The sequence below is a fragment of the Dendrobates tinctorius genome, unplaced genomic scaffold (genome assembly GCF_039654945.1).
Source record: "Dendrobates tinctorius isolate UK_male_01 unplaced genomic scaffold, ASM3965494v1 ptg000005l, whole genome shotgun sequence".
NCBI classification, from domain to species: domain Eukaryota; kingdom Metazoa; phylum Chordata; class Amphibia; order Anura; family Dendrobatidae; genus Dendrobates; species Dendrobates tinctorius.
Window position 1 is genome coordinate 32,950,750 of NW_027361673.1, and position 26,484 is coordinate 32,977,233.

At 41.4% G+C, this 26,484-nt stretch overlaps 1 protein-coding gene across 3 annotated transcripts in view; it reads left to right on the forward strand.

Moving 5' to 3' along the window:
• Window positions 1–26,484, forward strand: part of ATP2C1 (ATPase secretory pathway Ca2+ transporting 1) — a 153,997-nt gene that overhangs the window by 37,127 nt on the left and 90,386 nt on the right. For 2 of the 3 annotated variants that reach the window (XM_073569367.1, XM_073569375.1), the window contains 6 exons: window positions 9,808–9,918; window positions 15,813–15,929; window positions 16,274–16,363; window positions 21,894–21,929; window positions 22,836–22,897; window positions 24,438–24,546. In XM_073569367.1, the coding sequence (XP_073425468.1) occupies window positions 9,808–9,918; window positions 15,813–15,929; window positions 16,274–16,363; window positions 21,894–21,929; window positions 22,836–22,897; window positions 24,438–24,546 (525 nt within the window). Of the gene's footprint in view, window positions 1–7,039; window positions 7,124–9,807; window positions 9,919–15,812; window positions 15,930–16,273; window positions 16,364–21,893; window positions 21,930–22,835; window positions 22,898–24,437; window positions 24,547–26,484 lie in introns of all 3 variants that reach the window. The other variant, XM_073569385.1, reaches the window with a different exon arrangement.

Sequence of the window (26,484 nt, forward strand, 5' to 3'; positions counted from 1 at the left end):
GATGACGTCACTACATCGCGCACCCGCTGTGTGTCTGGCAGAGGGGGCAGCTCCTGACACTGAAGCCGGGATCAGCGTGGGAGCGAGGAGGAGAGGTGAGTATTGTTTTTTTTTTTTTTTTTTTTATATCTCGCTCTCTCTATCTGTCTCTCTCTATCTATCTATCTATCTATCTATCTCTATTTCTCAATATATCTCTCTCTCTATCTCTCTTATATCTATCTATCTATCTATCTATCTTTCTATCTCTATCTATTATCTATATCTATCTCTATCTATTATCTATATCTATCTCTATCGCTCTATCTTTATATCTATCTTTCTATCTCTACATCTATCTCTATATCTATCTATCTATCTATCTCTATATCTTTCTATATATATCTCTATATCTATCTATTATGTCTATCTATCTCTATATCTATTATCTCTATATTTATTATCTATCTAGCTACCATCTATATCTATCTTTATCTATATATATCTCTATCTAATATCTATATCTATCTCTATACCTATCTATTTATCTATCCGTTATCTATCTCTATATCTTTTCTCTGTATCTATCTCTATATCTATATCTCTCGCTATCTATCGCTCTATCTCTATATCTATATCTATATATCTATCTCTATCTATCTCTATATCTATCTATTTCTCTCTATATCTATCTCTATATCTCTATAGCTATCTATCTATATATCTCTATCTATCTCTATATCTATCTCTCTATCTCTATATCTATCTTTCTATCTCTATATCTATCTATCTTTATCTATTTATCTCTATATCTTTTCTCTGTATCTGTCTCTCTATATCTTTATCTATCTATCTCTATATATATCTATTATCTCTATATCTATATCTATTTCTCTCTATCTATCTATCTCTATATCTATCTCTATATCGATCTCTCTGTATATCTAGCTATCTTTCTATCTCTATCTATCTATTTATCTCTATTATCTATATCTATCTCTATCTATCGCTCTATCTCTATATCTATCTTTCTATCTCTACATCTATCTCTATATCTATCTTTCTATCTATATCTATCTATTATGTCTATCTAGCTATCTCTATTATCTATATCTACCTATCTCTATATCTTTCTATCTTACTCTATCTCTATATCTATCTGTTATCTCTATATTTATTATCTATCTTTATCTATTTATCTCTATCTCTCTATTTATCGATCTCTGTATCTATCTCTCTATCTACCGCTCTATCTCTATCTATCTCTATATCTATTATCTCTATATCTATCTACCTATCTATCTCTATATCTATCTCTATATATATATCTGTTTCTCTCTATATCTATCTCTATATCTCTCTCTCTCTATATCTATCTATATATCTATCTATCTCTATATCTATCTCTATATCCATATCTATCTCTATATCTATCTTTCTATCTAACACTATATCTCTATATCTATCTCTATATCTCATTATCTATCAATCTCTATCTCTCTCTCTTTATCTATCTATCTATTGATCTATCCATCTATCTCTATATCTATCTATTATCTCTATTATCTATATCTATCTATCATCTATCTAGCTATCTCTATATCTCTCTATATCTATCTTTCTAACTCTATATCTATCTATCTCTATATCTAGCTATTCTCTATATCTATCTCTATATCTATCTTTCTATATCTATCTGTCTCTATATCTATCTCTATATCTATCTCTATATATCTCTATATCTATTTTTATTTATAGCCATCTATCTATATATATCTCTATATCTATCTATATATGTCTATATTATTATTATTATTATTATTATTGTATCTGTATATCTCTATCTATTATCTTTCTCTATCTATATATCTATCTATCTCTATATCTTTCTATCTATAGCTATCTATCTCTATATCTATCTATCTATCCATTATCTATTTTCTATCTATCTCTATATCTATCTACCTATCGATCTATCTATATTTCTTTCTATATCTATCTTTATATCTATCTCTATCTATCTCTATGAATCTTTCTATCTATATCTATCCATTATCTACTATCTATCTCTATATCTATCTATTTCTACATCTATCTTTCTATCTATTTCTATCTAACTATATATCTATATAGCATTATACCCTATGAGGGGGTGCATTATTCCCTATGAGGGGGCAGCATTATACCCTATGAGGAGGCAGCATTATACCCTATGAGGAGGCAGCATTATACCCTATGAGGGGGGCAGTATTATACCCTATGAGGGGGGGCAGTATTATACCCTATGAGGGGGGGCAGTATTATACCCTATGAGGGGGGGCAGTATTATACCCTATGAGGGGGGGCAGTATTATACCCTATGAGGGGGGGCAGTATTATACCCTATGAGGGGGGGCAGTATTATACCCTATGAGGGGGGGCAGTATTATACCCTATGAGGGGGGGCAGTATTATACCCTATGAGGGGGGGCAGTATTATACCCTATGAGGGGGGCAGCATTAGTCCCTATGAGGGGGCAGCATTAGTCCCTATGAGGGGGCAGCATTAGTCCCTATGAGGGGGCAGCATTATACCCTATGAGGAGGCAGCATTATACCCTATGAGGGGGGCAGTATTATACCCTATGAGGGGGGCAGTATTATACCCTATGAGGGGGGCAGTATTATACCCTATGAGGGGGGCAGTATTATACCCTATGAGGGGGTGCATTATACCCTATGAGGGGATGCATTATTCCCTATGAGGGGGGCAGTATTATACCCTATGAGGAGGCAGCATTATTCCCTATGAGGGGGGCAGCATTATTCCCTATGAGGGGGGCAGTATTATACCCTATGAGGGGGCAGCATTATACCCTATGAGGGGGCAGCGTTATACCCTATGAGGGGGGCAGTATTATACCCTATGAGGAGGCAGCATTATACCCTATGAGGGGGTGCATTATTCCCTATGAGGGGGGCAGTATTATACCCTATGAGGGGGGCAGTATTATACCCTATGAGGGGGCAGCATTATACCCTATGAGGGGGCAGCATTATACCCTATGAGGGGGCAGCATTATACCCTATGAGGGGGTGCATTATTCCCTATGAGGGGGTGCATTATTCCCTATGAGGGGGGCAGTATTATTCCCTATGAGGGGGGCAGTATTATACCCTATGAGGGGGGCAGTATTATACCCTATGAGGGGGTGCATTATACCCTATGAGGGGGGCAGTATTATACCCTATGAGGGGGCAGCATTATTCCCTATGAGGGGATGCATTATTCCCTATGAGGGGGGCAGTATTATACCCTATGAGGAGGCAGCATTATACCCTATGAGGGGGGCAGTATTATACCCTATGAGGGGGGCAGTATTATACCCTATGAGGGGGGCAGTATTATACCCTATGAGGGGGGCAGTATTATACCCTATGAGGGGGGCAGTATTATACCCTATGAGGGGGGCAGTATTATACCCTATGAGGGGGGCAGTATTATATTCTATGAGATGGCTGCATTATATTCTATGAGATGGCTGCATTATATTCTATGAGATGGCTGCATTATACTATGTGAGGGGGCTGCTTTATATTCTATGAGGGGGCTACCCCAACTCCTGCTACATAATTAAGACATGTACAACCTTATATTATACCCGGATATTAGCGTGTTTTACCGCATAATTGGTGGTCTGGTATTTAACTCTATGCAGCTACATAGTGGGCCCCAAGAATGATTTTCTCTGGTGGGCCCAAGGTGTTCCAGTCCGACGCTGGGCCAGACTGGATGGCTTTCCCAGCTCAGAAAGAGGGCGGTCACACCCATATATGCACTGAATGCACAATGAAATGAATAAAAAACTGGAGTCTGATCTGAGAAAGTAAATTAATGTGTATGCACAATGTAAGTGCATATTAACACATGACCATTAACCAGAGAAAACAAAAAGCAAAACACAAATATCCTAAAATAAAGTAAAAAATAAACTGCAAATAATGCATAAAGGTGGTAGTAGTAGTAATAATAATAATAATAATAATAATATAATATTTAGTAAACATTTTTTTACTAAATATTCCAGCATATTTTCCATTCAAAAAGTCAAATGGCGCTCCTTCCCTTCCGAGCCTTGACGTGAGCCCTGACTTGTGCCCAAACAGTGGTTCCCCCCCACATATGGGGTACCAGCATACTCAGGACAAACTGGACAAGAACTTTTAAAATTTGTGAAAATTTTAAAAATAGCGGGTTAAAAAAATCATTTTTGAGGAAAAAAATTATTTATTTTCACTGCTCTGTGTTATAAACTTTTGTTAAGCACTTGGGGTTCAAAGTGCTCACTACACATCTAGATAAGTTCCTTAGGGGGTCTAGTTTCCAAAATGGTGTCACTTGTGGGGGAGCGCCAATGTTTAGGCACACAGGGGGTCTCCAAACGCGACATGGTGTCCGATAACGATTGGAGCTAATTTTCCATTCAAAAAGTCAAATGGCGCTCCTTCCCTTCCGGACCCTGCCGTACGCCCAAACAGTGGTTTATGACCACATATGAGGTATCGGTGTACTCAGGAGAAATTGCCCAACAAATTTTAGGATCCATATTATCCTGTTGCCCATGTGAAAATGAAAAAATTGATGATAAAAGAAAATTTTTGTTGGAAAAATTAAAATGTCCATTTTTTCCTTCCACGTTACTTTAGTCCCTGTGAAGCACCTGAAGGGTTAATAATCTTCTTGAATGTAGTTTTGAGCACCTTGAGGGGTGCAGTTTTCAGAATGGTGTCACTTTTGGGTATTTTCTGCCATATAGACCCCTCAAAGTGACTTCAAATGTGAGGTGGTCCCTAAAAAAAAAAAAAAAAGTTTTTGTAAATTTTGTTGTAAAAATGAGAAATCGCTGGTCAACTTTTAACCCTTATAACTCCCTAACAAAAAAAAAAATTGTTTCCAAAATTGTGTTGATGTAAAGTAGACATGTGGGAAATGTTAGTTAACTATTTTGTGTCACATAACGCTCTGGTTTAACGGAATAAAAATTAAAAATGTGAAAATTGCGACATTTTCGCCAAATTTCTGTTTTTGTTTTTTTTTTTTTTTTCACAAATGAACGCAAAAATTATCGACCTAAATTTACCACTAACATGAAGCCTAATATGTCACGAAAAAGCATTCTCAGAATCGCTGGGATGCGTTGAAGCGTTCTAGAGTTATTTCACAAAGGGACACTAGTCAGAATTGCAAAAAATGGCCAGGTCATGAAGGGGTTAAATGAAGACGGACAGAAAGGGGTAGGTCTCGTCTCACAATAGGCTCATCAGGAGGTGAGAAACTGATGCTGTGAAACCTGTAGCAGTTACAAGCGAAACATCTGAGAAGTGCCCCTTTCTGTCTGTCCCGAGCACTAGCAGTTTCTCTGTTCGATCATTCCAATGCTCGCTCATCCCTAGTTAGAACTTCTATTCCATCAAGAGTTCCAGGAGAATCCAAACTTTAACATAAAATTAAAGAGCCGACAAATATCTGGGCATTGCCAGTGCCACGAATAAAGATTGTATGGCACCATGATGTGGTGTTATGGTCATGTTGTGGCAAAACTGTTTTTGCAGTTACAGCAAAATGAAGAAAAAAAAAAAGAAGCAAACGTTCACCATGCAGCGTGGAGCACATTTTGATTTAAAGTGTTTGCCTCCATCTGGTAGTCTGTCTTTTATTTTTTTTTTTTATTTTTTTTTTACGTAGGCAATAAATAATCTGAGGAAGAATGGGATCCAGCTTGTGTGTGTGTGTGTGTATGTATATGGTGAGAATTTCGTGTCACTTGCACCTTTAGAAATATATTTACTTCGAAAATTGGTGGCGCAGTCAATACATATTCCATCTGCTGTGTGTGTAGATAGATATATTGTTGGTAGATGCATAAAATGTAAATGTTGAGCATTGCCTACAGTGTTCATCTATACTCCACTATGGCTAGAAGCCAAAATCCCGATCAGAATGAAGGAGAGCAACTCTCCTGTGTACTTCAGTTTCTTGAGTCGAGAGAGGTTGAGCCTTCTAGCCTGCACCCCCATTTTTATTGTGGAGCATAACTTGTTTTCACTGGACAACCCCTTTATCTCTTATCTGCAGAATAGGCGATCACTTTCCAATTGGTGACGGGTGACCACTGGGACCTGCACTGAGTCGCAGAAAGGGGGATTTTTATCCCTATTGCAAAATAAGGCTCCGTTCACATGTTAACTTAAAAGCCATTAGAACTGATCTACAAGCAATCCGTGAACCAAAAAGTTGTGCAGACACCACTTGCCAATGATCCGTTCTATGCTTACTAAATATTTTCCATATTCTACTTAACATGTGAACTGTCAATACATCTATTAGAAACTGATCCAGGAAGCAAAAACCGGATCCTGTTCAAATGGGAGAAAAAGTGATGGCTATTGAGTTAAAAAAAAAAAAAAAAAAAAAAAAAGTTTTTTTCTCAAGCAGGCAAAGTATTGCATAACTTTTCTTTTTTTCTTTTTTTTTTTTTTGTCATCGCATTGCTGCTGGATCTGTTCGAACTGATTATTGGACATGTGGCAGGCTGCAGTCCCCAAGGGAATGAATGGAGCCGCGGTTGAGCGTGTGTAGTAGAGGAATAAAAGTTCCCTGACTTGCCAATCGGTGTGGGTCCCAGAGTTCGGTCCTCCACCAATGGATAAGTTGATTTGTTTTCAACAGATACCCCTTTATCGGACAAGCCTTTTTTGAGACCCCCGCGAGGATGGAACAGCCACTTTTGAGGCAGAGGTAACATTAGTAGAACACAGACGAGCACCACATTCTAGGACAAGTCCTTTGCGTTAGGTTTCATTTCATCTTTTCTAATCTGAACCCTTGTTCTCGGCTTTTCATCATCACTATCTTTCTGACACATTTGTTTTAAAAGTTCCGCAAGGAGAGAGATTGTAGCGGTCTAAATGATCAAGGAAGGCAAAACTGTATGATATAGTATATTAAGTGATACAATGCGCCAAATGGGCGACGCACATCGTTCCTTCTACTTGACTTTTTATTTCCTGTTTTACATAGCACCAGCATATTCCTTAGCACTTGATGATAGTTCTCACATCTGTTCCTGTGGCAAGCGGAGCTCATAATCTGATTTCCCCAAGGGTATGTGTAGCACTACAATTTAGTGTGAGCCGATTTAGTTTTAACCATATCTGTAAAAAAAAATCACTATGAAATTTAAAAAAAAAAAAAAAAAAAAAAAAAAAAATGATAATGTTAAAAATTTGCAACCTGTCAAAATATCTCTGCATGCAATTAGCGGTTCATGGGTTGTCTGTGATCATAAGTGATTTTAAATTCCATCATTTTAGTATGCTGCTTTCTGGAATCTGGGTATTTATAATATATGGAGATTGCTTCTCTGCTCTGGTTGCTCTATTTTTCTTATGCCTGGAGAAAAAAAATTATAAAACTAATAAAAATTTGAAAAAAGAAAGAAGAAGAAAAAAGAGGATTACTATAATTTTAGATCCAGCAGTATACCAAGGGCATGTAGTGAAAGAGAGCCAGAGGAAGCAAATGAGAGGCTGGGATTAAAATACAAACCCCACACCAATAAAGGAGACTCGTAATTAGACATGAATGCAAATTTTATTACCCACCACTATTCTATTCCCCTGAATCTGGCATTTTTTTTTTTGTTCATGTACCTCACTGTTCCCCCTCTTCATTTTAAGTATATTTAGTCTAGACCAAGTGGTTGTTTTCTTCAACACTTCATGTTCGTTTTTTTGAGGACCACGGCTAGTTGGCTAAAAAGACTAGATTTGTATACAGGGACATACTGTATATCTGGAACGGAAAGGCATAGGAACAAAAGGAAAACACACAGAAAAAATAGTGGAGTTTCTAAAGGCCCCGTCTCACTAAGCAATCTCGGTAGCGAGATCGCTGCTGAGTCACAACTTTTGTGACGTAACAGCGATCTCACCAGCGAGATCGCTGTGTGTGACAGCGATCAGCGAGCGGCCCCCCTGCCGGGATCGCTGCAAGAAATCTCTGGACATTTCTTTGGTCGCTGGTCTCCCGCTGGCCAGCACGCATCGCTGTGTGTGACAGCGGGAGACCAGCGATCAGGTGTAAAAAAATAATAAAAAAATTAAAAAATATAGTTATTCTCACCTTCCGAAGTCCCACGCAGGCATCCTGCCTCTCTCCACGCTCCGGTCCCAGTGCTCCTTTGCACGAATGACCGCGAGACTTTGTTATCCCGCGAGACCGTGACATCTCGCGGTCATTCGTGCAAAGGATCACTGGGACCGGAGCGTGGAGAGAGGCAGGATGGCTGAACGCGACGTCGGAAGGTGAGAATAACTATATTTTTTATTTTGATTCTATTTTTTACAGGATGGCCAGCGATGCCGGGTGCTGATCGCTGGTGAAGCTGTCTGTGTGACAGCTCACCAGCGATCACATAGCGACTTACTAGCGATCCTGACACCTTCATATCGGTGTCGGGATCGCTGGTATGTCGCTTAGTGAGACGGGGCCTTAACACACATTTATGACACTTGCCAGGTCCTCATAGCTCAGAGCTGAGAATAACCCTAAAGTGCACTTTCATGGTTCATTCTAGTCCTCTATAACTTCAACAAGTGAAGGCACTAGTGATGAGCGAGTGTGCTCGTTACTCGAGTTTTCCGAGCATTCCCGGGTGTTCTCCAAGTATCTTGGGCGTTCTCGTAAATTATTCCTGAGTCCTGCTGTAGCTGCATGATTTGCAGCTGCTAGACAGCCTGAATACATGCAGGGATTGCCTGCCTTGTTAGGGAATCCAGACATGTATTCAGGCTGTCTAGCAGCTGCGGGGGACTTAGACATACCGTAATTTACGAGCACACCCAAGATACTCGGTGAACACCCGAGCATGCTCGGAAAACTCGAGTATCGAGCATACTCGCTGATCACTAATTGGCACCATTGTCTAGAAGTGATGATGAATTACTGCTATACCTTGAATATTTTGGAGCTTTTATTTAATTCGTATCCCTCTGATTCATCTTATCATCTTATCTGTTATTTCAATTTTAAGATGGCGTGTGGACTGAGCTCCACAGCCGCCGAGATGTAAGAGCGGAAATTGCAGAGATTATATCTTTACCTGCTGATTTTGAAAGCTTTTAGAAATTAAAATTAGGCTGATATACTGTGTGTGTGTGTGTGTGTGTATGTATGTATGTATATATATATATATATATATATATATATATATATATATATATATATATATATATATATATATATATATATATATATATATATATATATTTGATTAAAAAAAATCTAAATATATAGGTATGAATCAAAGGAGAGAACATCTTGATAAATATACCGCCACCCCCCCCTTCTTACTAATGTTAAATAACTGGATGATTTCGGCTCTAAAATGATTTTCTAAATCTCTGCTAGTCATGCAGAAAGTTAGCTTGTCATATATTTTTGTTGTGTGGGCATCCATTCATGGTGATTTTAAGCTCTAAAGTGGGTTGATAAAAATCTTGAAATGAATACACAGATAAACCACATTCTAGGAGCCAGGTAGCCAATAAATTAGACATTTAGTTTGTGGTGCCGAAATGTTTGGATTTTTTTATTTTTTTTTTTTAACTGCAGTTAATTCTTACTGTCTGGCTACTAAAGCCACCTGGCTCCTTGTCTCCTTGTGTGGTTGATCTGGCCTGTAAAATCTACAAATTTTCAGCTAAGTAATTTGTTTCATTATTATTTTTATTATTTTTTTTTTTTTTTTTGTTGACAATCCATTTGAACCCATTGTTCTGTTTCAGACCTCAACATTTCATGATACCTCGACTACTGAAGATGTTACAATGATTCCTGTACTAAGTTCAAAAAGAGCAAGTGAATTGCCGGTCAGTGAAGTTTCCTGGATTCTTAAGGTAAGAGAGAGCAGCTACTTTCAGAGCTTGATGATATTAAGTTCCTTATGTAACTTCACGGTGCCTTTTTGATGTGGCCTAAATGAAGATGAAATAAATGTATTCTTTTTCAAAAGACCTACAGTCCAACAGGTAGTTACGTCCTTGAAGACTCTGTTCATCTCTAGACAATCACCTGAAATGAACCAAATAAGATAGAACGTTATCTTACAACCCCTCAGTAAAACATCTCTGCTCACCTCATGGCTTGCTGTCCCACTGTCTCTCCCCACTTTCTCCCTATATCACTCCTCACCATCTGCGTTTTGACCTCAGTCTTTCTGTTGTTCATCCCAGCCCTAACAAATCTTTTTAATTAACTTTTTGTCTTTTCTTTCTGCTTTTAAACATGTGGTCATTATACCATCCCTTGAGCCGTCCTCTAGATCCAGCTATCTCCCCTTATCTGTTTTCCAGCTTTTCATATCACTTTGTGAACAGCATCTACACTTTTAAACCAATTTCTTAACTCTTGGCAAACACCCTTTTCAACCTTCTACAATTTGACTTCCAATTCCACCACTAATGAAACCTTAATATCGAAAGTTGCCAGTCTGCCAAACGCTCAGTTACTAGTTACTCTTCCTCCTAGATCTGTCGTCTGTATTTTACACTGTTCAATGCTCACTCCTTTCATCCCTTGGCATCACAGGCTTGGCCTCTTCATGGCTCTCATGATACTTCACCAATTGATCATTTAGCCTCACTCCTTACACACAACTTTCTTGTCTTCCCTCATGGTGCTTGAGACAGTCCATGATGTTCTACAGCTTCCAATAATGAATCCATTCAAATGATCCTCAAATCCTCCCCCTTTGCTGTCTAGAAACCCACTGTGTATCAGCTTTATCCTCCTCCCTCTTTATAAAACTCAACATGGACAAAACCTATCTTTCATGTATCCCATTCAACAGTTAGTGGCTCTCACTATTGTCTCCAAACTTGCTGATTTTTTTTTACTCTGCCCTGTACTTCAAACCACCTCCTGCCCTCTCAAAGTTAAAAACCTTTAGCAATTCTGCCCTTTACTCAATCTTGAGTACATATTTAGTGCACAACCTTATTATCCTTCTCTGAGCCCTCCTATAGAACAGTTGTGCCCGTTCAATCAATCCTTTACTCTGCTTTCCAGTTGCTACTCTTTTCCCCATCATGCTTTGCTAGCCTAATCTTCCAAGACCTCCTTTTTTTTTCCCCCTCTCTTCATTGCTCCCCACACATCTACATTTGTTTTACTTTTTACCTCTACATTGCCCATAATCAGCAACTTGTCAGATTGTCCTCCATGATTGAAGTCTTCATACACAACCTAGAAACTCCGCACTTCCATACAGCTTCCCACCCATACCTTTTAAGCTTCTTCACAAGTACAGAACCATGGAAATGATGGAGCATTAAAGGGAATCTGAGCCAGGTTTTTACTACACCATCTTAGAGCATAATAATGTAGAGAGAGACTGACTCCAACCACGTGTCACTTATTAGGTGACTGCTGCAGATCTAGCAGTTCTCTGAATGCTGAGCTCTGTGTAACCTCACCCACATCACTGATTGGCAGCTTTCTAACCATTTACAGTGTACACCGAAAACTGCCAGTCATTGGTGAGGTGGGGTAATATATGAATACGAAGAACTACATGGCAGCATTTTACATAGGTTGAAAAAAACCTAGGTCCATCAAGTTCAACCTTTCTCCACCAATTACCATATTTTTCGGACTATAAGTTGCACCTAGGTTTTAGAGGAGGAAATTAGGAAAAGAAAAATTGAAGCAAAAAATGGTCAATTTTGTACTTAAAATCCCCTATCCTGGTATGTATGGCCCCTTCTCATCCCGACCCTGGTATGATTGGCCCCATCAGAAAACATTAAAAAAAACTAACCATTAGGCTGTGTGCCCACGTTGCGTTTTAAGTTTTTCCGCCGCGTTTTTGCCGCTGCGGAAACTCTTAAATTCTAGTTAAAATGCATCCCATGCAATCCTATGTGATTCCGCAGTTGCTGTGCCAATGCTGCGGATTTTTCCGCTGCAGAATCGCATAGCGGGAAAATCCTCAGCATGTCCATTAATTTTGCGGAATCGCGGTGATTCTGCCGCCATAGGATTGCATTGAAACGCTCACTTTACGCATGTGGCTATGCCCACCATGCATAAAGTGAGCGCTTCATGTGCGGACGGTACCCAGGGTCTGGAGGAGAGGAGATTCTCCTCCAGGCCCTGGGTACCATATTCCTGTAAAAAATAGAATTAAAATAAAAAATAGGGATATACTTGCCCTCTGTCGGCCCCCGGAGTCCTCCGCAGCGCTGCCGGCAAGTTCCGTTCCCAGGCGTGCTTTGCAAGAATGACCTCTGATGATGTAGCTCACAAAGCACGCCTGGGAACAGAACTTGCCGGCAGCGCCGCTGAGGAGATCGGGGGCTGACAGAACGTCAGTATATCCATATTTTTTATTTTTAATTATTTTTAACATTCTATCTAAAATCCTGTATGCCTTTTGCGTCTGCTGCTTGACATTGAGTACTGCTGCTCAGCTTTCTTGTAACTAGAATACCCGAGTCCTTTTCCTGTTCTTTAGTTTCAAGTATACTCCAATTTAATGTATATTCAACAATGGGATTTTTCCATCCTAGTTGTATTACTCTACATTAAACCTCATTTGCCAAATGCCCATTCAGTCATCTTATCCCGATTGTGTTGTAATATCAAGGTGAGATTTTAATATCTTACATAGTTCGATGTCAGCAAAGACTGACACTTTACTATAAATCCCATCCACAAGGTCATTAAACCCTTATCCCCAAGGCCATTTTCCGTTTTTGCCTTTTCGTTTTTTGCTCCTTTTCATCCCAGAGCCATAACTTTTTTTTTTTTCGGTCAATAGGGCCATGCAAGGGCTTGTTTATTGTGGGACAAGTTGTACTTTTAAACAACACCATTGGTTTTAACATATCTTCTACTGGAAAACGGGGCTAAAATTCTAAGTGCGGTGAAAATGCAAAAATAAGTGCAATTCCACAGTTGTGTTTTTTTATTTTTGGAGGTTTTTTTTGCCATGTTCACTAAATGCTAAGACTGACCTGCCATTATGATTCTCCAGGTCATTACAAGTTCACAGACAAACATTTATAGGCTTTTTTTTGTTTAACTGGTGAAAAAAAATTCCAACATTTAAAAAAGTGCCATTTTCCGAGACCTGCTGTAGCGTCTCCATTTTTCGTGATCTGGGGCTGGGTGATGACTTATTTTTTGGCGCACCGAGCTTATGTTTTTTTTATTGATACAATTTTGGCGTAGATGCAGTATTTTAATCTCCCATTATTCCATTTTATTGCAATGTAGAGGCAACCAAAAAAACACTGTATATACTCGAGTATAAGCAGAGGCACCTAATTTTGCCACGGAAAACTTGGTAAGCTTATTGACTCGGGTATAAGCTGGGTATGCATTGTCCCCTCCGTTGCTGTCTTGGTACGCGTGGCTTCCCCCCGTAGCTGTCCTGGTATGTGTGGCTCCCTCCCCGTAGCTGTCCTGGTATGTGTGGCTTCCCCCCCCGTAGCTGTCCTGGCATGTGTGGCTTCCCCCCCCCGTAGCTGTCCTGGTATGCGTGGCTTCCCCCCGTAGCTGTCCTGGTATGCGTGGCTTCCCCCCTGTAGCTGTCCTGGTATGCGTGGCTTCCCCCCTGTAGCTGTCCTGGTATGCGTGGCTTCCCCCCTGTAGCTGTCCTGGTATGCGTGGCTTCCCCCCTGTAGCTGTCCTGGTATGCGTGGCTTCCCCCCTGTAGCTGTCCTGGTATGCGTGGCTTCCCCCCTGTAGCTGTCCTGGTATGCGTGGCTTCCCCCCGTAGCTGTCCTGGTATGCGTGGCTTCCCCCCCCCGTAGCTGTCCTGGTATGCGTGGCTTCCCCCCCCCCGTAGCTGTCCTGGTATGCGTGGCTTCCCCCCCCCCGTAGCTGTCCTGGTATGCGTGGCTTCCCCCCCCCCGTAGCTGTCCTGGTATGCGTGGCTTCCCCCCCCCCCCCGTAGCTGTCCTGGTATGCTTAGCTTCCCCCCCGCTGCTGTCCTGGTATGCGTAGCTTCCCCCCCACTGCTGTCCTGGTATGCGTGGTATCCCCCTTCCTGTCCTGGTATTCACGCTTCCTATTACACACAAAATAAAAAAAAAACAAAAAAACATCCTACTCTCCCTCCAACTTACCCTTGCAGCACCTTGCTGCGGCTTCCAGCAGCACTTCCTGTGCTGAGCGATCACGTGGCACCACTCATTAAGGTAATGAATATTCCCTCCACGCCTATGGGAGTGAAGAGGCGTGCATATTCATTACCTTAATGAGTGATCGCTCAGCACAGGAAGTGCTGCTGGAAGCTGGCACCAAAGAGATGCAGGCCACGCTGGAGGGTGAGTATGATGTCTTCTGGAAGCCGGAGGCTGCAGCTGTCATTGTGCGCTATTACAGAGAAATGAATATTCATTTCTCTTTAGCAGCGACACAGACTTTAGGCACAGACGCCGGCTTCTGCCTCTGTGACCCTCTGCTCCGCCGCTCCCCCTCTGCCGGCTTTCTGGGACAATTGACTCGTGTATAAACCGAGGGGGGCGTTTTCAGCACAAAAAAATGTGCTGAAAAACTCGGCTTATACACGAGTATATGTGGTAATTTTGACGTTTTTTATTTTCTTCTCATTCCGCCATTTAACGATTGGCTTAATTTTTTTTTTTAGGTTGGACGTGCGATTCTGAATGCGGCGATACTAAATGCTCTGTATTTTATTTTGAATGGGGAATTTTAATTTTTTAATATTTTAATTATTTTTAAAAACTTTTTTTTTTTTTTGCGTGCTTCAGTAGTCTCCTTGAGATTCTAGAAACTTCAGTACTTTGATCGCCTCTACTACATACAGGTTATGATCAGAACAAAATTTTTGTGTATTTATCTTAATGTCGTTGGCGATTTGTTTCTCTGTGGATAACTTTGCTAGGTTGATTTCATTTTTAGATTTCTTATTTAGATCTTTATACTCCTGAAATGCTATTTCTGTATTCTCGTTTTTGAATGGCCTTTGTGTCTTATTAAACTTTGTACTGTCTTATTTATCCTTGGTGGTTTCTTTTTATTCCTGGACGTTTTATTACCTGCGGGTATAAGTTTTCTACAGGATTCTAGTAGTATATCCTTATCCCGAGTTACCATGACATGGTCCCAGTCTGCACAATTAAGCTCTTCCCTTCATTTGTTGAAATCCTCTTTCCTAAAGATCCAGGCTTTTGCATTTTCCTTTGGAATTCTTTTATTGAATATTACATTGAAACTTACCCTATTATGGTCACTGCTTCCCAGATCAGGAGGAGATCACCTCCCCTGGTTGGTTCATCTGCCAGCTGAGAGAGGTAATTGTCCTGCACTGTGGATAAAAACTTGCAGCTTTTAGCACAACCAGAAGATTTACTAGTCCTCTTGTGGTAATCTAGTACTAATAAGTGATTTTTAACAAAACTACAGCACCCAGTCCAGTGAGTGGCTCATCGCTGGAATCGGTGACTCTCTGTTATACTCAGATTGGGTGGCAAGAAACCTGATGACAGATTCAACTAAATAATCATTATCAAACATGTAAAAAGTTATGAAATTGTCTTTGCTTCCTTTCAAGAAACGAAGAAATTGGAAGTTTAATGCCGCGATAGCGTATAAATTCTAGTTATGTTACAAGAGGCGTCAGTGACATTTTGCAATTTAGAAAAGGGTCATTTCTGCATCAGTTTTGAAAGCGGAACATATTGATCCCCTCCCCCCCAGTGCTTTTCACTTCTGTACCTATATTTTCTCATGATTCATAGCAGCTTTGAATTTACCCCAGGCTGATCTCCAGAGCGGTTTAGGAAATTCTGAGGTCTGTCACCGGCGCGCCTCCCATGGATGGAACGAGTTTGATATCAGTGAAGATGAACCATTATGGAAAAAATATATTGCACAGGTGAGAGACACATTGTGAAGATCTTACTTCTTGTTCTCGACAAATGTCAAATCAACTTACGGTCCCTTCAATTTACAACGCTAATAAAATATTGATCCATAGGCTGCAAATCCTTAACATAATGAAATGGTAATGTGGATACCGTGGGCCTATGCCGTATCCTAATCACATGATCGCTTGTACGGGTGGCGTCCATAAACCGCTGAATGGATGATGACCGTATTTGGTGGGATAACGCCCCTTCTGCACAGTGCTAGAAGCTGGGATCTCCAGCGTGCGCTTACTAGATCATTTCTTTGTAATGTCTCCATCAGCCACCTAATATGAATCCGTTTTCTTTTTAGTTTAAAAACCCGCTCCTTATGCTCCTGCTGGCCTCCGCTGTCATCAGTATCTTAATGCATCAATTTGATGATGCCGTCAGTATCACAGTGGTAAGTCACTAGTCCATGATGTACATGCCAAACATGTCATAAAATGTTATACAGTCTCAGTTTCCTTACACGAAACCCCAAAAAAAAAACCAAATTATAAAGCGGCGAAAGCTTATAAATTATGATTATGCCACAGGAGTCTTCTGCAGCGTTTTCCAGTTTAGAAAAGGGTCATGTCTGCATCAGTTTTGAAAACCGAACATATTGTTCCCCTCCCCCCAGAGCTTTTCACTTCCAGATATAGATATTTTCTCACGTTTCATAATGGTTGGCATCAATTTGATGCTGCCGTCAGTATAACAATAGTAAGTTTCTAGTCTGATATCTAAATACCAGCCATAAAGTAACAGCCTGGTCATGAAACAGGTCACAGGCCAGCTATGTGCTTTCTTGCCTAATCTGTGCTTGGAGTTCAGCACAATTTCTGTGTTGTAATTTTTTAATTTTTTTTTTTTTTTTTGAGGGTTGACCATTGGTTCTCTATGGGATTGAGATTTGTGGAGTTTCCTGGCCATGGACCCAAAATTTCAATGGATTTATTGATCTAGCAATATTCCACGATCATAAACCAGTGCTGTGGAGTGGGTAAGCCAAACCTCCGACTCCTCAATTTCCCTGACTCCGACTCCACAGCACTGGTCACCACTGAGCCTGTGCATAAAGTGCAGCACAGATTCATCTCCACAGCACTGGTCACTACTGAGCCTGTGCATAAAGTGCAGCACAGATTCATCTCCACAGCACTGCCTCACTACTGAGCATGTACATAAAGTGCAGCACAGATTCATCCCCACAGCACTGCCTCACTACTGAGCCTGTGCATAAAGTGCAGCACAGATTCATCTCCACAGCACTGCCTCACTACTGAGCATGTACATAAAGTGCACCACAGATTCATCTCCACAGCACTGCCTCACTACTGAGCATGTACATAAAGTGCAGCACAGATTCATCTCCACAGCACTGCCTCACTACTGAGCCTGTACATAAAGTGCAGCACAGATTCATCTCCACAGCACTGCCTCACTACTGAGCATGTACATAAAGCGCAGCACAGATTCATCTCCACAGCACTGCCTCACTACTGAGCATGTACATAAAGTGCAGCACAGATTCATCTCCACAGCACTGCCTCACTACTGAGCCTGTACATAAAGTGCAGCACAGATTCATCTCCACAGCACTGCCTCACTACTGAGCATGTACATAAAGTGCACCACAGATTCATCCCCACAGCACTGCCTCACTACTGAGCATGTACATAAAGTGCAGCACAGATTCATCTCCACAGCACTGCCTCACTACTGAGCATGTACATAAAGTGCAGCACAGATTCATCTCCACAGCACTGCCTCACTACTGAGCATGTACATAAAGTGCAGCACAGATTCATCTCCACAGCACTGCCTCACTACTGAGCATGTACATAAAGTGCAGCACAGATTCATCTCCACAGCACTGCCTCACTACTGAGCCTGTACATAAAGTGCAGCACAGATTCATCTCCACAGCACTGCCTCACTACTGAGCATGTACATAAAGTGCACCACAGATTCATCCCCACAGCACTGCCTCACTACTGAGCATGTACATAAAGTGCAGCACAGATTCATCTCCACAGCACTGCCTCACTACTGAGCATGTACATAAAGTGCAGCACAGATTCATCTCCACAGCACTGCCTCACTACTGAGCATGTACATAAAGTGCAGCACAGATTCATCTCCACAGCACCGCCTCACTACTGAGCATGTACATAAAGTGCAGCACAGATTCATCTCCACAGCACTGCCTCACTACTGAGCATGTACATAAAGTGCAGCACAGATTTATCCCCACAGCACTGCCTCACTACTGAGCCTGTACATAAAGCGCAGCACAGATTCATCTCCACAGCACTACCTCACTACTTAGCATGTACATATAGTGCAGCACAGATTCATCTCCACAGCACTGCCTCACTACTGAGCATGTACATAAAGTGCAGCACAGATTCATCTCCACAGCACTTCCTCACTACTGAGCATGTACATAAAGTGCAGCACAGATTCATCTCAACTAAACGCTGAGATCCTCAGATCAGGAACAGAACAGACATTTATAGGATACTTCATAACTTTCCCAAATTCTTAAGGAAACATTTACAGCACATCCTGCATTGTACTACTATACCCAAGTTATTATATATTTTATACTGACTCCACCAAAATGGGCACCAACTGAGACTCTACTCCACATCATTGTTATACAACAATTAAAACCAGAGTACCAATAACCACATTCAAAGGTAATATAAACCAATATATTATATATGTAATGGGCACTGACACAATAGAAATTCACATCAAATTTAGTATGATACACGTCTACCGTGTGACCTGGTGTAAATACCTACACCACTGGATACAAACAAGGGAACAAGACCCTTATAAATATAAAGAAAAATTATGAAAGCCTTATAATGGCAGTGATGAGTAAGAACAGACCCCATGTTGTATGTCCCAAAGTATAAAATGCGCCACACATACCAGACAGTGTAGGAATGTTAAAATGTTATATAAACTTTTGCTGCCATAAAATCATGTATAGTATGACGGCATTAAGTGCAGATGTATTGTAAAAAAAAATCCCCATAAGACCTCCTTCACAAATCCGTTACTTCGGTACATGTGGTGACAGTTTTCACAGGTATCGGAGACACAAGTAGACCCATTCAAATCAATGGGTCTGCAAACATTTCTGTGCGTTTCCACAGTCCGTGTGTCCATGGGAAAAACACCTATCCCTTTTTCCAAGTAGCTCTGTACGTGTCACACTGACACATGGATGACATACGTGTCATCAGTATGACTCGTACCAGCTTCACCTGTACAACAGCAATCCATTTGACCCATGAAGTCCAGCTCTGCTACATCTGGATTGCAAGGCAGAGCAGTGGCATGATGCAAATGTGTGTGCATATTTGTAATGCGGTATGTTATGTTATAATATATAATGTAATGTAATATAATAATTATTGTATACAATATATAATGTCCCGATCTCTGATGATGCCCCCGGACCAACAATCAAATCCTCTATCCTCAAATGTAGATAACATGGTACCACAACAAACCGGGTAAGGAGGAGGGCATTAATCAGTGAGGCAGCACCAAAAATAACCCTGAAGGAGCTGCAGAGTTCCTAAGCAGAGACTGTAGTATCTGTCCATATGACCACAGTAAGCCGTACACTCCATAGAGGTGGCCTTTATGGAAGAGTGGCCAGAAATAAAAGCCTTTACTTACACACACAAATTGTAAGCCTCTTTTTGAGTTTTCCAAAAGACATGTGGGACTCCCCAAATGTATGGAGGAAGGGGCTGTGGTCAGATAAGACTAAAATTTAACTTTTTGGCTACCGAGGTAAAGCAACACCATCCCCAGTGATTTTAAGATCGTTTTTTCGTGACACATCATACTTTATGATAATGGTAAATTTAGGTCAATATGTTATGTGTTCATTTATAAAAAAAATCAGAAATTTGACAAATGTAAAAAATTAGCAATTTTCAAACTATAAATGGTATCCCTTTAATTCAGAAAGTCGTACCATAGAAAACCTTAAGTAATATTTCCCACATGTCTGCTTTACATCAGCTCCATTTGTAAAATGTTCTTTTATTTTGTTAGCATTTTAGGAGGTTTAAAAATGTAGCAGTAACTTTTTTCTTTTTTTCATGGATATATACAAAATTTATTTTTTTTTTAGGGACCTATCCAGGCTTGAAGTGCGTTTGGGGGTCCCATTTATTGGGAAACCCCCCAAAAGTTACACCATTCTAAAAACTGCTCCTCCTGACATGCTGAACTGCTGTCTAGTAGTTTATTAACCCTTCAGGTGATTTTCAGGAATTAATACAAAGTGACATGATGGGAATGAAAATGTGTATTTTTACCACCTAAATGTCGCCAACTTCTGAACAGGTCAGTGTAGCCGGCAAACTCTAAGGCCGCTATTTGCTTGTGAATTGCCATGGCAAACATCAGGACTACATGATCATGATCTCAGGGTGCCGATGGGGTTAAAGACAGCGGCATTTAACTAGTTAATAGGCGCGGACGGATTGCAATTCCACCCGCACCTATTGAGGGCACATGTCGGCTGTTTTGAACAGCTGACATGTCCCGGCTTTGATGCTGACTCCCCACCGGAGCCCAGATCATAGCGGGGGTGCTGCCATTGGACGTACTATTCCGTCCAATGGCAGTAAGGGGTTAAACATTTATGATAGTCATTATTGACAGCAGCATCTAAGGGGTTTAACAGATATGGACGGTGACATCACTGATCGAGGCCGATGCAGAAAGTTGTCAGCTATAGTGTACAGCCGACAGCTGCTGGATTGTCACCTGTACTGGGATGCTATTCTCTTATATCTCAGGTCAGTGAGGACGTATTGACTGTCATTAAGGGGTTAAACGTCAGTGACCATCGCTCTTGCTACCTAAAATTTCCAGCTTGTATGAAGGACTGTGATACAATCACTATGGACTGTGTATTGTGAAGTGAATACAGTAAAGACTTCCTTTTGATTACATTAATACCCTTGTCAGCATTCATCCTTGAGACTGCGCACACACACTAAGAGGCTGTAAGGGACACAGGGCTAGCACGCCACAACGCCGCCGGTGACATTCCTAATTTCTTTATTAGTGGCAGGCCCTGGCACCTATAACATCTAGTTTCCCCCCGGGCACGGCATACACACTGGTTGGGGGTTAAAGAGCAACAAGCATTCCCCCAAAGATCAGATATGGTGTCCCCTTTTTGAAGCTTGAGTTTGCAGTCTGAACACTTGCCTAGTGCCGGTGATCCTTTCCAAGGTTCGCACACGGCACCGTTTAACACTACTCATGAAGGCGAGCAGATGTGGCCTCCTCTGCCGTTTATCACTTCACTCCATGAGTGTTCACATCTGAATATTCAGAAAAGCCACATTTCCCTAAAGTTTGTAATTTCATAAAGTGTTGCCATTGTGCATGTTAATGTGCGGTTAGCAGGAAAGCGCTTTACTGACAAAGGCACAAGTAAAATAGCAGAAATGTATTTATTTCTGATGTGTTCCTGATACATTTTAGATTTTTACTTTCTTTTATATCAGCCTTTTGTACTTCTGTCAGTTCGAGGGCACAATACTCCATATTAGGCAGAATGCGGTGCTCCTGAGACCTGCCTGTGCTATTGTGACTCCGCAGGGAAGCTCCTGTACCTGTAGGATGGAAGGAACTGTGCCATGGTAATGGCATAATTAAGGCCTATTAATGAGAGCCCTGTACATGGCTGAATCTGCATTAATAGCCGTTATCTGTGTCGGCTTTTAAGTCTGATTTTCATGTGCTGGTTTGGGCCCTTAAAGCTCAAATTTCATTCACACGCGTAAAGGCGGTTTCCCTTGTGTTCCCAAATCTTGTGGTGGAAGTAATCACTTACTTTTATGGAGTAATTGCTGGTTATTCTAGCTTTACATTCTTGTCTTTGTATTTTTTAGGCAATACTTATAGTTGTGACTGTCGCCTTTGTTCAGGTAAGCGGCTGTTTTAATACATTTATGCGTATAGTAGCTAATGCTCTGAAAATGGGTGAGGAACCAGGTCCTGAGACCCTCATATATTGCTCAGAAGACTACTGAAAAGTGTGCTGCTCTGGAGGCAGAAAGGCACAGCTTCCTACCTGGAGGTACACTAATGTGCTCTTGGTTCCTGATCTATGTTGACCTTTGAACAATGAGTGGGGGTCTTGGGACCTGGACGCGCACTGATCTAAAGAGACTTGCCTGATTTATTAACCGGCAAACGCTGCTTAAAGGGGTTGTCCATTACCAAGACACCCCATTCCGCTCTCAGTTTTGCCCCATTAAGATAAAAACGCCTATACTCTCTTGACATGTGCGTTTCCTGTCCTGGGCACGCGTTGGGCTGTTGCGTCATGTGAGGCTGTTGTGTCACCTGAGCCTCCCCCGCGCTCAATCAGCACCGGCGTCACTGTCCTCTCCTTCAGACGTATAAGTAATCAAGAGGCCGCAGTAGTGGTCAGCTGTTTTAATTAATCAGGTCAGATCACTCTAGCAAGCGCTTCATTAAGGTTAGCTTGCGCTGCGTCATTCTTAATGAATTGCCCCCATTTGAAAGTGATCCCAGATCCACTCTGTAAAATAGGCTTCAGAGCTGAAATCTCCCAGCATGATATTAGCGCAGATCTTCCACCGTTGATTTCTTGCCAAACGTCATTTGCGCTTAGTGGTTGCAAATATTGTAATTGTTTCATGTTCCTGCTGTGGGAAATTGTGCATCGAGGTCCACTGGGGTGTGAGAGAAATGTACAATGTATAGGTTTAGATCCTTTTACTTCAACCGTATGCTGCTGTTTTAACCTGTGCTATTAATATTGCTGTTGGACTAGTATGAAAATATATTTATTTTTTCATTTTTAGGAGTATCGGTCTGAGAAATCTCTGGAAGAGCTAAGCAAGCTCGTACCACCAGAATGTCACTGGTAGGACTGAATTCATGATTCTTGAGTTTTTTGCTTTCTTTTCCAGTGTAAAAAAAAAACAGTACAAGTACCGCTGTGTTATGAATGTTAGGTATATGGATAGTTTGTCTTGGCTTTTTCATATTTTGGGATCCTTCTGGATTTTTTTTTTTTTTTTTTTTTTTATTCCAGCCATCATGTATAGGTCATAGATGGAATGAGGCATGTGAATACATTTTCACCATTTCTACCGGCCACAGCAGCGGTCTGTGGCTGCCACACTGGACATGGAGTACCGCCTCTTACCTGCTGATGTCCGCGGCTCTTCTCTTGATTAGCCGCATTGTGCGGCATCGTCATTACGGCGTGCCATACACGTGATGTCGCGGCAGGTCGGCTATTCAAGAGGTGTTGATCTCCGTACATACAAGTCAATACTCAGTCGTCCGTGCAGCGGCCGCAGACCACTGTCTTGGCCGATGGAATGGGACGTGCGAATTGATTCGCACCAACTCTAGTCATAAACCTACGCTTTACAAACCTAAAGCCAATGAACTTGTGTATTCTTTGTGGAGAAGGTTCTGATCTGACCTAGGTTAAGACATGGCAATGTTTAGCGCATGGTGCCCATGGCACTGTCCAAAATTTCTTCTTTTTTTTTTTTAAGTGATGACTTCAACCCAATCATTGTTTTTCTTTGGATTGCAGCTCACTTAAGGGGTTGTAAAAAAAAATATTTTCTATTAATGGCTTATTCCCCATGGATCAGCTATGTCCAATGCCTTCAATGGCCGGATGTGATCAGTTGCAGAACAGCGCAGGTCTATCAACTGTATAGTCACTGCAGCCTGTTACTGCAGATCCACGCCTTTTTGAACATTTTATTGTCAAGTCTCTCTGACTTCGGACCCCTCAAGCTGCAGTACCCAACTACTGACGACATACAGCTGATGGAGCTGTGCAGCTCTGCAACTGTTCACATGTGGCATCAGAAACAGCTGATTGGTGGGGGTGCCAAGTTTCGCACCCCATCGATCTGACATTGATGACCTATCCTAAGAATAGGCCATTAATATAAAAGTGCTGGATAACCCTTTGGGTACGCTGGCCATGCGCTGGTATGTTTTTGCCTAGTGCACAAAAATGCAACACAGTGCGTTTGGCACACGCCGGCGCAGCGCAAAAAGGGTGTATGTGCCGGCAAAAACATGCCAGCATACCCAACGCTAAATATAGGGTACGCTGGTCGCATACAGCGTCATGCGCCCAGAGGAGGAGCTGACCGGAGGAGGCGCGGCCAGGGGCGGAGCTTAGCGGCGGCCCTGCGCTGCGCCTCCTAACGCTAGTGTGAAACTAGCCTTACTGATTTGATTTTTAACTGCACAACTTTTCATTTTTCCAAACTTTTTTTTTTTTTGGTTTGAATATATTTGATATGTCGAATATCTGTAATTGTTAAGGAAAAAATTGTAAGGCAAGAGGAAGATCTGTAGATGGTAACTAAGATAAATGGCACTCTTATAACAATATGAAATTGTCTTTTTTTTTATTATTTTTTTAGTATTCGGGAAGGAAGATTGGAGCATACACTTGCAAGGGAGTTGGTTCCTGGAGACACAGTTTGCCTATCGGTTGGAGACAGAGTTCCTGCAGATTTGCGGTTGTTTGAGGTGCGTGTTTGTAGTTTACCGTTCTTGCTGGAAGTAACCAAAGCTGAACACTTCCAGATTTTCATGTGAATAAAGTACGGTGACTATTGCTCGCCTCATATAGCAAATCTGCATGATCATAAGAGTTCTGGTTTTGGAAAAAGATTTTGCTAGGTTTTTTATGCTTTGATTTCAGTGTCAGTTTCCGTATACACCTTTTGGGTCAGGGCCTAAATTGAATCCACTTTCCTGTTTTGGAAATGCACTCTAAGTTCATGTCGGGAGACTCTTCTTCAGTCCGGGCATCGTGGACCGTGTCCATCCGAAAAATGTATTATTCCACTTTTGCAGCCCCCCGCTTTCCATAAATATGTATGGTATTTTTTGCATTGTGTAAATGCTTCTGTTCTCCTGAAGTCTTTTAGCCAACTGGGCATGGTCCTCAAGAAGATGCCCACAGTGGAGTTGAGGATCACGCCCATGTAGCTTTAAAACTGGATTAATATTTAGTGAAGTGGGGTCTATATCTGTGGAGCGGAGAGGTGCAGTAACAAAATGCAAGATTCACCGGGTCAAATAATGATATACTTTAGAAAAGAGACAGGTCCTTTTTAATTACCACTATTGGCAAAACATGGCCGTTATCTTCTATAAATAAGAAAATGAACTTTTATCACTCTAACATATGCTTGATCTCTAGTTATTTTTATAGAAAAGTGTAGATGGCCTTTTAAAGAATTTCGCTGTGTTTAAAGGGAAAAAATGAGAGCCACCTTATCAGTTTTAGATAACTTAAAGGGGTCAGTCCGGAGTCACATTAGCGTATCCCATTCAATGCGATATACTGATGACATTCGGCTCCTGCTCTGCTGCGAGCGTGATCCGAGTGTCAGTACTCTGTGCTCCGATCCCCTCGCATGAGCTGATTGCAGCACAGGTGCGGACGAGACGGAGAAATTATTTTCTCCATCTCTTCCATTGCCGGCGGGAATCGCACTGCACTCTGATGATATCCGAGTGCAGTCGATGTTTCACACGCCCCCTTTGACTTATGAGAGCACACAATCATAATCTTGCACGCAGTCGCAGCTTTCTGCATTTTTTTTTCTGTCCTTTCGGAGCAGGAAAAAAATGCCACTGAGAACACAAACCTAGGATTAATCTAGTACGAATACAGGCCGCTTTTTATTTGGATTGCATTCATCCAATTTTTAAAAGCAATTGAGAGCGAACTCTTGGTCTGAAACCCAATAGTACATTTCAATTAATAAATCTTTAAAAACTAATAACTTTCGTAATTTAAGTAATGATAAAATTCCCCTCCTATCACTCCGTACTGCAACTTGGGGTTCTGTTTGTAGTACCCACTTCCCCAGTGCGTGATGGGATACTGAAATCATCATCTGCCAGCAATAATTGCTGTCACTTCCCTTTCTGCCCTGGAACATTGAAGGGCAGGGGACTGGGACATCCAGATGCTTCCCTCGCTTTGCTTGCTGCCCTGAACTGAAGCTTCATCAGGAGGCGTAACGCGCTTGTTCTCTTGGCCAATGAATTGAGATGTAATAGCTAATGTCCGTTTCATAGGGTGGGCTGTGTATTTTCTACTGTGTAGTGTTAGTTGTACAGCCTCTGCATACTCAGTACGCGCTTCCGTCGTCACTCACGTCCGTTTCATTAGCTGGGCAGTATGTTTTCTTCAGCACGCTCGTTCGCCGCGTGCCAGTAACCTGTGAGGCTGCTACTGATTCCTTTGAACGGTCACCCATTGTTGTCCCGCAAATGCATTTATCAGAGGGACTTATTGTTTAGCGTTACTGGATATGGAGGTGAAAATTACATGACCCCATGCCCAGTAACGCTGAACTATCAGTCCCTCTGATAAATACATTTGCGGGACCACAATGGGTACACGTTCAAGGGAATCAGTAGCAGCCTCACAGGTTACTAGCACGCAGC